The following is a 13,559-nucleotide window of genomic DNA, read 5'->3' as shown; positions in this document are numbered from 1 at the left end:
TTTGTGTCAAGCACAGACCAAAGTTGGGATCATCTGTCTTCTAGAATATTGATCGGCACTCAGTACATTCCACCACCTAAGCCATACATTCAGTGGGACATCCATGCTATCGTTTTATAGGGGTTTAGTGGAAGGTTTGCACAACAATAGTCTGTGAACAATTCTGGGTATTGATGAGGACGTTCTGCAAGAATTGTCTCTTCTGAAGGATTTCAGGTCAGGGATTAAGGGCAACTTCTAAACGTCAAATAGTGCTACAGGGTATGGTGCTTATTCCAGATAAATTCTATGGGCAGAGCAGTGCTGTCATCCTGGCCCATCCAAGGTGCCCATAGAGGACTAAAACCATTCTGCATGCACTGCACTCATTCATTCTCTGAATGTTATTAACTTGTGAAGTTATGTCAAACACCTGTTACTGTGTGCAGGGTGGATCCAGCTGTCGGCCAAGTCCATTGTAAAAATGGTTCCACTGCTTTCTGTTGGTGAGGAGCCATGGGCAGTTTTCCTCCCTCTGATGGCTATGGCAAAAGAGATAGCAAAGTGGATGAGATTGCAAAGACTGAGAACAGACATTCTTCATCTGCCTTTCTCTCATCAACTGGAAAGGGAATGGTGAAGATGAAGAAGGAAGTGTGCCACCCAATAAAGTTCCAATCTCAATTCTCATTTGCAATTTCCTGGCTGGAGGAAGGTACTTGTCTTTGTGTTGAAGAATTTTTAAGATTTGTGGGGAAGGTCTCCTTTACTTCAGGTAACTGTCTCTCATTATTTCATTTTATTATTTTTTTTTGTATTTTTTTCCCCTCAATGTAACCACTCTTTTTCTAAAATTCATCTTTGTAATGTTCTCCTATTCATTGCCCTTGTGACAAATAAAGAAATCAGCATCATCATTATCATTATCATCATCATCATCATCATTATTATTAGGGTGGCGAGCTGGCAGAATCATTAGCATGCTGGGCAAAATGCTTAGCGGCATTTTGTCTGTCTTCACATTCTGAATTCAAATTCTGCCAGGGTTGATTTTTGCCTTTTATCCTTTTGGGGGTCAATAAAATAAGTACCAGTTGAACACTGGGGCCGATGTAATCGACTTACTCCTACTCTGAAATTGCTGGCTTTGTGCCAAAATTTAAAACCATTTTTATTACTATTATATTTCCAAATTTCTAGATTTTTTTCTGTTCTTGTTTTGTGACTAAATTTTCTTTCCTCCTCCTCCTCCTCCTCCTCCTCCTCCTTATTATTATTTTGGAAAAAAATTATTCCATATTGTTCTTGTGACTCAAAACTGTTATTCATCAGATGATCGATGTTTCATCAATAATGATCTTGTAATGATGTGTCATTCCATTGAAAAATGTTTATGTTTTAGGTCTTGAGAAATCCATTAAGGATTTGAACAGACAGACAGTATCTTTGGATAGATTACAATTGGTGCTGAATGAAGAAGTGAAGAAAGCTTACAAACGAATTAGTACTGTCTTTGAAGAAATGTATTCTTGGTGAGTGTTCTTATTACAATTATTAATTGTTTGGTACAAATTTCCTCTGGCATTGGCGACTATTGTAGATGTTTATTAGCCATAGTGAAGGTGCATAGCTTAGGGGTTAGGGTATTCGACTTACAATCGTAAGGTTGTGAGTTCAGTTCCCAGCAGTACGTTGTCTCCTTGAGCAGAACACTTCATTTCATGTTGTTCCAGTCCATTCCACTGGCAAAAATGAGTAGTACCTGTATTTCAAAGGGGCCAGCCTTGTCATATTCTCTGTCACACTGAATCTTCTTGAGAACTACATTAGGGGTATATGTATCTGTGGAGTACTCAATTTGCATATTAATTTCATGAGTAGGGTCTTCTGTTGATTGGATCAACTGGAACACTCGTCATAACTGACATACAAGTATACTGGTATGGCACTGGTTGGTTAAACATATTTTAATTAACCTAAAGTTCATTTATTCCTAATCACTGCTTGGCACGTGGTCCAGTAGTACAACTCAGTCACTGATGTTGACTGCTTTTTCAGTTAAAGCTACAGCTTTGAATCTACCCAGGGTTATATCTCTTTGGTATTTCCCATTGAGATAGGCTAAAGAGCCAGAAATATGCATCTGGGAATCCACTAGAGGGAAGCACACTGGGCAGATATGGCGTTTGTATACCCATTATCATTATCATATTTTAACTAACATTATCATATTTTAACTAACTTTAAAAAAAAGAAATTCACCTAAATTTACTTAAAAAAATTCATGGTGGTGCCCCAGCATGAATGACTGAAACAAGTAAAAGAAAGTAAACGCATACATACATACATTCATACATACATACATACATACATACATACATACACACATACATGCAATGAGCTTCTTTCAGTTTCTGTCTACCAAATTCACTAACAAGATTTTGGTTGGCCTGGGGTTAAAGTAGAAGATGTCTGCTCAAGATGGCATGCAGTGGGATTGAACCCAGCACCATGTGGTTGGGAAGCAAACTTACCTCACAGTCATGCCTGTGCCTATATATGGCTAGCTAATTGCTGATTATTATTGCTTGTTGCTACCAGCTGTATTTTAGTGGATGGTTGGTGGCCTTTTCTGACCAAGCCATAGAGAAGCTTTCTGGCTTCTCTCTGCAAAATCATTGTCAAGCTTTTGCTAGTCTTTCTTGAGCAGACTATTGTGTTCCTTGCTGGTGGCTGTCTGGTCATACCATGGTGTTGTTTGCTGATCTCTGTAGGCCATGCCACTGTGGTGGTCACTGGCTTCTCTGAACCAGATTACAGAAGGCAAGCACTATGATCTCTATCAGACAAACCACAGATAAAAACAACAACCATCAGTTTAGTAGGGATCTGCTGTTTCTGCTTCATTACCACTTTTAGATGATGTTTAACATTGATATAATATTACACTTTGAAAATTGTATCAACAATAAAGCATGCACGCAAAAATAGATGTGATTATCTTGATTATTACTTCATCAATGTTTCTTTTGATTGATTGATTAGAGAATCTCAAATTTCATAGCTTATTCATCAGGTCACAGTTTTATTATTATTATTATTACTACTACTACTACTACTACTACTACTACTACTAGTTTTGGTGATATAGTAAAAAAAAACAGCCAGTCTAGCTTTCTATTGTCTTGGATATCTGCTTGCACTGTTTTATATTTGTGTATATTAATGATTTCTTACATTGGCATATGAGAACAACTCATTTTTGCCAGCTGATTGGACTGGAGCGACGTGAAATAAAGTGCCTTGCTCAAGGAGACAACACACCACTGGGAATTGAACTCATGGCCTTATGAAGAACGTGAGCAGAATACCCTAACCACTAAGCCACATGGCTTCACCACATACACATCTCTAAAATAACTGACCCATCATAGTTAGAAAGCCTCTGACCACAGGTCTACAGGATCAGGGTTAACCCATGGCTAAACAACAATAACTCTTCATAATACATTAATCTGAATAAGAATTGGATTATGATTGTATAATCTGCTTATTGTATGTAGGTTATGGTCGGTACATATTAATTCTGAATATGATTTGGTAGCATAAATTATGAGGATGGCTTTAGAACAAATAAGTGTTTGCCAATATGGAATCAAATCAGGAAAAATACATCCGGATTTGTCCTATTAATTCTTTCCTCACTCCACTCAGTGTGTCACAGTTTCTGCTTTGTTATCAAAACGTGATATACTATTGTTAAAATTTATGTCCTTTAATTTAGGAAATGATGTTCTGAATTTTGTAATGATATGTACTTAGAACTGATTTGGTACTGACAATGTACTTCCTGATCAGAAGTATTGTACAATATTAGGTGCAGGCATAGCTGTATGGTAAGAGGTTTTGAGTTCAGTCCCACTGCGTGGCACCTGGGATGAGTGCCTTTTGCTATAGCCCTCGGTATGGGTTGGAAGCAGTTTATTGATGTGGGTTTTGTTTTAGCATTGTAAGTGGAGTCGGTAGATGGAAACTGAAAGAAGCCTGTTGTTGTGTGTTTGTGTGTGTGTGTGTTTGTCCCCCACCACTTGAGAACCAGTCTTGATGTGTTTACATCTCCATAACTTAGTGGTTTGGCAAAAGAGACCAATAGAATAAGCACTCGGCTTTGAAAAAAAAAATAAGTACTGGAGTTGATTTGTTTCAAAATTCTTCAAGGCAGTGCCCCAGCCTGGTCGCAGTCTAAAGACTGAAATAAGTATAAGATAACAGATGTCCTGAGAATCATGTGGATGTCAGTGTTCCTTCCCTCATTTCCATGAAATCTATAGAATTAATCACTCATTAATGAATAATTTTAATTAGAGTATCTTAAAACAACTCAACTATCTTGTCTGAATCAGCGACAAATAACATGTTGATTGATTATTTTTTTTTGTTTTCCTTCTCCAGTCTTAAAGAAAGAGAGTCACAAATGATACAAGAACTGGACAAAGTGAATTTAGATGCAGGTTTGTCTTTTATATCACATCTTTTTTTTTATTGCAGCACTTAAGACTTAACCTAATGTTACTGAAAGCAGAGTTAAACCTTTTAACATTCAAAACTCTTTTGTGACCAGATTTCAAATAAAATATTACATTCCATTTAGAGTTTTCATTTAATTTTTTAAATAATCAATGGTTTTAAGTGGTTTGGTATAGTAATTAACTTTCTCTTTTTAACCCTCTCAGACCTGGGCCTCTTTGTCTCACTTTACCCTCCACTGGGCATCTGTGTAATAAAATAAATAGTTGTATATATAGCTCAAGAGTAATGGTTGTAAGAAAAATAATGGACGGAATCAGCTGCTTCTTCTCTTTCTATGTGTGTTGTTTATTGCCATTTTACTGGGAATCTGGCAGAGATTATGTTTAACCTATTCCTGCTTTAGTGAGAACTTGGTGTGACAGGGCTTAAGATGAGGTTTGGAATATAACTTAACAAAAGTGTCTTAAATAAAATTAGGATGGGTGGTTTTAATCTAAATATTTAATACTTCATAACAAGCATTTCTGTGTCCTAAAGTAATCAAGAATTTTCAGGGGATTTATTAAAGCAATTCACTTTGTCTTAGGAAAATAAGTTAATAAAGGTTTTTTTTTAGGTAAAATGAAAATGGGAGGTTTTAATTTAAATATTTAACATTTCAAAACTAGCATTTCTACATCCATCATTTTTGTTACCAACTATCATCTGAATAATATGGTTTTTGCTATTCATTTTGTGTGTGTGTGTGTGTGTGTTTTAATGAGGAGCTAGAGAAAAGGCAATTATCTTTCCCTTTGGCCATTAATTTATTGAGGGAGATGTCAGTAGGTTAATTCCCCTAATGAAGTTAAGTCCTACTTGCTTTACTTTATACATGTTTCATCTTGTCAGTGGTCATATGCTTGTCTCAAAACTTAAGCCACGCCACCTTAAGTTCATGCTATACATCTGTGGTGAAATTGTGATGGGCTCAGAAATAAACTGAATAACTACAAATAAATTGAATGACTGATGTACACACATAAGATGTAAGAATTAAAAACTAGCTTCCCATCTTTTGATGTTAGCAATTTCATGTTTTAAATCAGTGGTTCTCAACCATTTTTTTTTACCTATGGATCCCTTTGATTCCTATTTTACCCAAGTGGATCCCCATAGCCATTTGATGCTTTAAAAAATCCTATTATATTTTTATCACCAAATATTATTAAGAAATTGTATGAAAAATTGTTAAAATGTTTTGTGTATTGTTGAAGTATAACCAATTTATTGCTCATAAACTTTAGCATCAAAAGCTTATATGGATCCTTTTGAGAACCACTGTTTTAAATGAAACCTACTTGATTTACTTTACCATAACTAAAACAATGCTAAAACAGTAGACATGTCTGGACTTTTTTGCAGAAGATATTATAAAACAGCGAAAACAGAAGGCAGCTGATTTGAAGGTACAGATTGATCGAGCTCAACAGATGAACGATAGTGAAGTTGCTGAACTGAGAAGTCAGATTAAGGTTTGTAGTTAAGCTTTGGATACGTTTGTTGTCTTCTTCATTCTGAGGAGTTTTATCTTTCTTGCATTGATCAAGATTATTCTTGGAGAAACGTTATTGGTTGAAAAGAGTTTTGGCTGTTATTTGACTCAATTGGTTGTCAGCTCAGCAGTTAAGTTTGCATAGAGATAAACTCTTCTAAAATTAACTTGATGTTGATACTCTGTCCTTTGAATATGGACTGACTGTGTGGCAAGAAGTTTGCTTCTCAAACACATGGTCTAAGTTTAGTCCCACTGTGTGCCATCTTGGGCAAGTGTCTTCTTTTATAACCTAAAGCTGACCAAAGCCTTGTGAGTGGATTTGATAGATGGAAGCTGAAAGAAGCCCATTGTGGAAAAGCACCCATGCCAGCACCATGTAAAAGAGCACTTGTGCTGGCACCATATAAAAAGGTATCCGTGCTGGTGCCACATAGAAAAGCACCTATGCTGTGCCATATAAAAGAGTACCCATGCTGTGACACTTAAAAAGCACCAAGTGTACTCTGTAAAGTGGTTGAGATTAGGAAGGGCATCCAGCTGTAAAAACCAAGCCAAAACAGACGACTGGAACCTGGTGTAGCTCTCTAGCTTGCCAGCTCCTGTCAAACCATCCAACCCGTATCAACATGGAAAACAGACATTAAATAGTGATGATATATATATATGTATATATACATTTATGTATGTATATGTGTACGCATGTGTGTGTGTATTACTGTCTCCTTGTGTAGATATCATGTGATAATTGTAAATGAATGTCACCAACATCCAAGCAGTGTCTTTTGCTTCTAATCTTTTGTGAAAACATTTCTGGTGTTGAAGAATATTACCTTGCTTGGAAACACGTGAAGGTTGGCAGCAGGAAGAACATCTGGTTGGAGAAAAATCAACCTCGAGAAATTCTGTCTGACCCATGCAAGCATGGAAAAGTGGGCATTAATATGATGATAATGATGTTCTTTATTAGGTAAAGTAAAATACAGAACCATGGAAGGTTCCATGGATGATGACCTTGATATGTTCATTTGATGTGGAGAATGAAATAAAATACAACAGTTTGTATCCTTGTCTTTTATCTGAGAGTGAGAAAGATAGAAATGGTGCTGCTGTTTGACTGGGCATTTCACCTTACTGGCTGTCTTTGTATTTGCAGGAATTTGTAAGTTTCAGGCGGATTGATGAGGATATTGGTCGGAGCACGCGGTTCCACTATGATTCTGATCATCTGAAAAATGTAAGTGAAATTTCAATGGTTTACATAAAAGGCAGTGAAGGCAAGTGAACTTCAGCCGATCAGACTACTCAATATTTTGGTAAAACTACAAATGTGTGCCCCTTCGCTGACTTTGTTTCCTCATAACTTTCTGGAAAATTGATATTTTTAATTAAAATTTTCAATGAATATATTTCAGAGGGTGTACATTACAATTATATCAAAATTTGATGTGTCAAAATTTATGCATGTGTGTGTGGGGAGGAAGGGGGTAAATAATTTACACACCTCATCAAAATGCATGAGGAAACAAAGTCTAGGTGTGTGACTTACGTGACTTGATTCCCAAATTTTTTTCATTTACATCAAATTCCAACATCATCATTATATACACCATCTGAAACTTATTTGTAGAAAATTTTATTTTAAAATATTCCGTTTTCAGGAAGCTACGAGGAAACAAATTGAGGTGTGTGGTCAATCTGAAACTCCTTTCCATCCCTCTGAAAATGTCATTCACACCAGACTCCCATGCATCTTTGATGTACACCACCTAAAATGTATCTCTGGGTAATTTCATTAAAAAAAAAGAAAATCTGTTTTTCAGAAAGTTATAAAGAAAGTCAGTGGGGCACACATCTGTAGTTATGCCAATGTTTTATCTCAATGGTTTGTGTCATAGGAATGAAAAGTAAGCTTTTCATGAGTGAACTCTATGAACTTGTTTCACTTCACTTTTATAGGCAAATATAATTCCACTGTTAAACATTAATTACTTATCTTGTTCTCTTTCTCATCTCTTAACATCATGCCTTTTGCTCGCTCTCTCTCTCTCTCTCTCTCTTTCTCTCTCTCTCTCTTTCTCTCTCTCTCTCTTTCTCTCTCTCTCTCTTTTTCTCTCTCTCTCCTTCCATTTCTGTCTCACCCCTGTCTACTCTTCCTTTTTCTCCACCCCTCCCTTCTACGACTCTGCATTTCCTTATAAAGGAATTTCATCCGCCTTCTATAATATTTGGAATGAAAAATTTTTGACACAGCTATTTGGTCAGACTTACTTTTTAAATAAATTCATCCCTTTTTTTTTCTGTTTTATTTCAGGAGATTAACAAATTTGGGGAAAGTAAGTATCTAGTGTTATTTTTTTTATCACTCAAATACTCACACTCACACAAACACACATAAGAAATTATTTCTCAGAAGATAAGTGGCTCATTTGCTACACACGCACACACACACACACACACACATATATATATCACATGATTACATGATCAAACAGACTATCAGATGTTGTTATACATTGCTGGTCACGATGCACTTTGCATCGTTTAGTTTTTGAATGAAGCTATGCAAAAGCGCCCCTGTGGTGCCATGTAAAAGCACCCAGCGCACTCTGTAAAGCGGTTAGCATCAGGAAGAGCATCCAGCTGTAGAAACCACGCCAAATCGGATTGGAGTCTGGTGCAGCTTGCCAACTCTGGTCTCAGACCATCCAACACATGCCAGTGTGGACAACGGATATTAAATGATGATGATGATGGTGATGATGACATATACATACACATATACATAGCTGCAACTCAATTTGAAACAATGCTGTCATTTGTTCTCTTAAGCATGAGCAGCATGGATGTAGCTTTTCAGTCCTGCTTGGGACTGACACTCTTTTGCACAGATGTGATAACAATGGTCACCAGAAAAAGTAGCCAAAAGCGCACGAACGGTTTATAGAATAATGCACAGAAAGTGAACAGCGAATGAATCATTTAATAAAATGAAAAATAAGTATTACTAGGTTACATGATGTAAGTGGCACTAAGGGTGACCTCACACACACACAATTATTTTAAAAATTGTTTTTAAGATAACATTATTCCATCTCTCCAATATTTATTGAGTCTCTTATGTGCTCTTTTCTTTCATCTTTTCTTCAGTTACTCCTGTCAATAAATGTGCATATAGTGTAAACCGTCCAAACCAAAATGAAAGTTCATCATCTAATGGCAGCAGTCTACAACCACCCCCAATCCCAAGTGCTGTCATTAATACAAGTCATAATCTACCTGAAGAAATGAACGGTAACTTAACAACTCCTCATTATGATAATGATGATGATGATGTCTTTTTCTCTTTAATGATTTATAGGAATATTTTGCAACTGTCTGTCCTCCTCTCTTTTCTCTGGTGGACACACTGTTCTAAGATTTAGTATACATACAATCTTAATTCTGAAGATAAGTCTATAGAGGGCGATTTGGCTGTAGATTGAGTATACTGGGGATTGTGTGTGTCCGTGGGAGAGAGAGGAGAGGGGTATTGAGGGAAGGGAAGAGTGATACAAATGTAAACAAGAAATTTCTGTCAGGTTTTTTTCCCCATAGAAATAAAAGAGTTTTTGTGTTTTACTTCAGGGAACAACTCAAGCAATTCGAACTCGACGTCACAAGATGCTACAACGGAGGAACCTGTTGCAGTCTCTTCGTGTCCTGTTAGTAGTAATACCAATAATGAACAGGTTTGACATTTTCTTTATATATATACTTTTGTCCTCTACAGAAATTAATAAAATCAAAAATATAGAAATAAGATATATTAATGAATAAAAAAAAAATATATTCAGTTGTTTTGAGTTCAGGCTCACTGTGCAGCATGGCTGCTCTCCAATGACTGAAACAAGTAAAAGATAAAAACTTGATTCTCTCTTTCGTCTTCTTTAATGCTCCAACTGCAGATCATGTTATTTTGCTATTTTACTCCAAGTCGACCTTGATCAAGCAGACCTTATGGTCAGAGACACTTTTAGCCATCTTTTCTTTTGAAGACAGTATAATGCAATTTGAGGGCACTTTGATCACTGTTTCTAGCTGGCCAAGTGACCGCTCACTATAACACACTCTCACTATTACACCCACAGATACAAACACACTTTCACTCAGATCTTCATCTTCACATTACAAACAGACACAATGTTCTTTTCTTATGTTCCATTGACAAAAAGAAAATCAATTAACAACAATAGGATCAAGACTTAAATACAGTTTTGAGAGTCTGTTAATATTAAATCAGTTTTTTGCTGAGATATAGCTATTTTCTATATATCTATATTTAGAGACGAGTTATTCAGAAAAAGCAATAAAAGTTCATTAGTTTATTAGTCTCATCTATCATCTTTCATCTTTATTGGTTATTTTACATTTACTTTTCCATGCTGATGTAGATTAGCCGGTTTTTCTAATATTCTGTGGAAACATGTCTAACAATGAGGCTATATTACCTTACTTGGAAGCAGGTGAGGGTTGGTGATAGGGAATCTGGCTGTAGAAAAGCTGCTTCAACAAATTCTGCCTGACTTATGGGAGCCTGGTAAAGTGAACATTAAAACAATGATGATGTAAAAAGCACCTGTTGAGCATTACCTGTGACAGTGGCAAGTAAAAAGCACCTTTTGAGTGTTGGGCCTCACGGAAGCAACTGGCACCTGTGCTGGTGGCATTTAAAAAACACCTGCCGAGTGTTGGGCCTCATGGAGGCAATGTGGCCAATGCCGGTGTCGCATAACTGGCATGTAAAAAGCACCTTTTGAACATTGGGCTTCATGGAAGCAACTGGCACCCATGCTGGTGGCACGCAAAGATTACCTGCCGAGCATTGGGCCTCATGGAGACAGTATGTCTGATGCTAGTGTCGTGTAACTGGAATCTATGCTGGTGGCACGTAAAAAGCACCTTTTGAGTGTTGGGCCTCACAGAGGCAATGACAAATGACTGAGATTTTTGGCATTATGTTGTGCTTGAGAAGAAGACCCATCAAGCCAAGTGAAATCATAGTCGTGGCAGATACTGGTGTCACGCAACTGGCACCCATTACACTCTTGAAGTGGTTGGCATTAGGAAGGACATTCAGCCATAGAAACCATGCTAAATCAGACTAGAGTCTGGTGCAGTCCCTCAGCTTACCAGCCCTGGTCAAACCATCTAGCCCATGCCAGCATGAACAACGAACATTAGATGATGATGATGCATGGTAGACAGAAATACAAAACTGAGGTACGTTAACTGTATATGTATATTTCTGGACTTCATTAAAATATTTTTCTATTTTCTTCAGTATCAGCATTCAAGAACGTTTTCAAGCAATTACAAATCATCAGGTAATTAAGACTGTTAAATTTTCTTTTTAACCCTTTTAATACTAACCTGCTTAACACCACTCTTGCTTCTATCATTCCAACTTTCTGTTTTAATCCTTTAGCATTCAGATTTCTCTGTCAAATGTAATGCTTATTTATTCACATTATTTTGAATTAATCATGCATTATCTTATAGCTTTGAGGTTTTTTGGACAATTTTAAGTCCAGCAGTTTGATCTCTCAGTTATTGTGTCTAACAAAGCAAATATTCAGTTATTAAAAAGACTGTACAAAGATCAGTGAAAAATAATCAGTTGTATGTGTTATTTTCTTTGTATTTAGTTTGGTGAATAATAGTAATCTTAAACATTGATACAATGCCATAAATTTAGGGAAAGGAATGTAGTTGTTCGATGATTAACCCTTTAGCATTTAAACCAGCCGTATTAGGCCCAAATATTTTATTTGTCTTGTGTTTAAATTGGCAGATCCAGCCTCTCATACTTACCCTACAATGCCATTCTAAAAATAAACAATCATATTGCAATCTTGAATCAATGAGATAACAACTGATTAATTTAAAACAATGTGGATGAATAAGTATTATTTTTAACAGAATAATCATGATGTTAAAAGGTTACATTGATTAAACGCTAGTACTTGTTTTCATTGAGTCAGGTGGGATTGGAATCCTGAACATAAAGGGACTTAATGAAATACCACAATATACTTTGTCTGTTGCTCTCTACTCAGCCTATGAATCACTTTCCTTTTCCAATGTATAATAATTTTATCATTTCATATATATAAATATTCTTTTCTTTCTCTTTAAACAGATTATCGAAATAACTATAGTTCGGGTCGGTCATCTCGGAACTATCACCAAGTAAGTAACCGAGGTCATCGAAGAGGAGATGGGGGCTACAGAGGAAATTCCGATTCTTATTACCCGAACGAACAAAGAGTACAGTACCTAGGTCGGGCAGTGCATTTTGGGGCACGTCGGTCCCGGCCTGGTGGAGTGTCAAGGCTGAAGACAAATTCTCGAGACCAAGATAATTCAGTTTACAGATAATTAACTCTCCCTCCCCCTTTCTTCTCCACCCTTTTTGGAGTTGAGTTGATGGAAAACAAGGTACAAAAAAATTAAGTTTAAGAGTCCCCACTTCCACTTAACATGTAACAACAGTAAATATACAATCATTCACGCATTCACTTTACACATGAATGCATGCACTCATATTGTCATGATACATACACACATAATATTAAAAGGTTTTTTTTTTTCTCTTTCCTTTAATTCCTTCTTAGTTAGGTTTAACATAAATACTAAAAAATGTATAAAATAATGAAAAGTTAAAGAAACAAATGGCAAAATACAGAACAACCAAATCAGTCAAAAAAAATCAGGGAAATTAATCTATATGTACTATGTCATTATAATTGTCTCCCTTCGATAATGCTCTCTCTCTTTTCTCTTTCTTTTTTCTCTCTCTCTCTTCCTTCCTCCCTCCCTCCCTCTATCTCTCAGTCTATCTCCCTCTCAAAACGGAACCCAACAAGACATTTCTAAACATGAAACTAATTCTAGAAATGATTGTTTATGTTTGTCTTGAAATTTAGGGAGGGCAAGAAAAAAAAAAAAAAAAAATTTGGAAATTTCATGTTTAAAAAAAAAAGAAATAAAATTTAATAAAAATATAATTATTAAAAAATGCAAGAAAGAAGAAACAACAATATGTTTGGAAAATATTCTTTATGTAAGCTAAACTATTTCTATTTCTACAATTTTTCCCCACTAAAAAGAAAAAAAAAAAGAATCAGCTCTTTATGAATCCTCTTTCATGTATTCGCCTTCGATGCTGAGCAAACATTATCCTTCCAGAATAACATTTTTTTTCCAAAGATATCCAAAGATATCCAATACATATCGATCACTAAAACGTTATAAAAACTGTATTGATTTGTTATCAAGTGTCTTCTGTTATTATTATTATTATTATTATTATTATTATACGTTTGAAAGTCATGCTTCACCACCTCATCCCATGTCTTCCTGGGTCTCCCTCTATCCCGGATTCCTTCCACTGTTTGAGAGTGGCACTTCTTCACACTGCTCGCCTCATCCATAGTACATGACCATGCCATGTTTGTGTTTATATCAGTGTGTG

At 36.1% G+C, this 13,559-nt stretch overlaps 1 protein-coding gene across 11 annotated transcripts in view; it reads left to right on the top strand.

The window, feature by feature from the left end:
- LOC106882018 (spermatogenesis-associated serine-rich protein 2) overlaps positions 1–13,358 on the top strand; it is a 132,412-nt gene extending 119,054 nt beyond the window's left edge. For all 11 annotated transcript variants that reach the window (XM_089339358.1, XM_089339356.1, XM_014932567.3 and 8 more), the window contains 9 exons: positions 1,382–1,511; positions 4,432–4,490; positions 5,914–6,023; positions 7,200–7,280; positions 8,358–8,379; positions 9,194–9,337; positions 9,671–9,774; positions 11,367–11,409; positions 12,225–13,358. In XM_089339358.1, the coding sequence (XP_089195484.1) occupies positions 1,382–1,511; positions 4,432–4,490; positions 5,914–6,023; positions 7,200–7,280; positions 8,358–8,379; positions 9,194–9,337; positions 9,671–9,774; positions 11,367–11,409; positions 12,225–12,463 (932 nt within the window). In that variant the 3' untranslated portion in view covers positions 12,464–13,358. The remainder of the gene's footprint in view (positions 1–1,381; positions 1,512–4,431; positions 4,491–5,913; positions 6,024–7,199; positions 7,281–8,357; positions 8,380–9,193; positions 9,338–9,670; positions 9,775–11,366; positions 11,410–12,224) is intronic.
- Positions 13,359–13,559: the final 201 nt, after the last annotated feature.

This window comes from Octopus bimaculoides, chromosome 21 (genome assembly GCF_046866305.1).
Source record: "Octopus bimaculoides isolate indiv1 chromosome 21, ASM4686630v1, whole genome shotgun sequence".
Lineage (NCBI taxonomy): Eukaryota > Metazoa > Mollusca > Cephalopoda > Octopoda > Octopodidae > Octopus > Octopus bimaculoides.
Note: the sequence above shows the minus strand (reverse complement) of the source record. Positions and strands in the feature narration are given on the sequence as shown.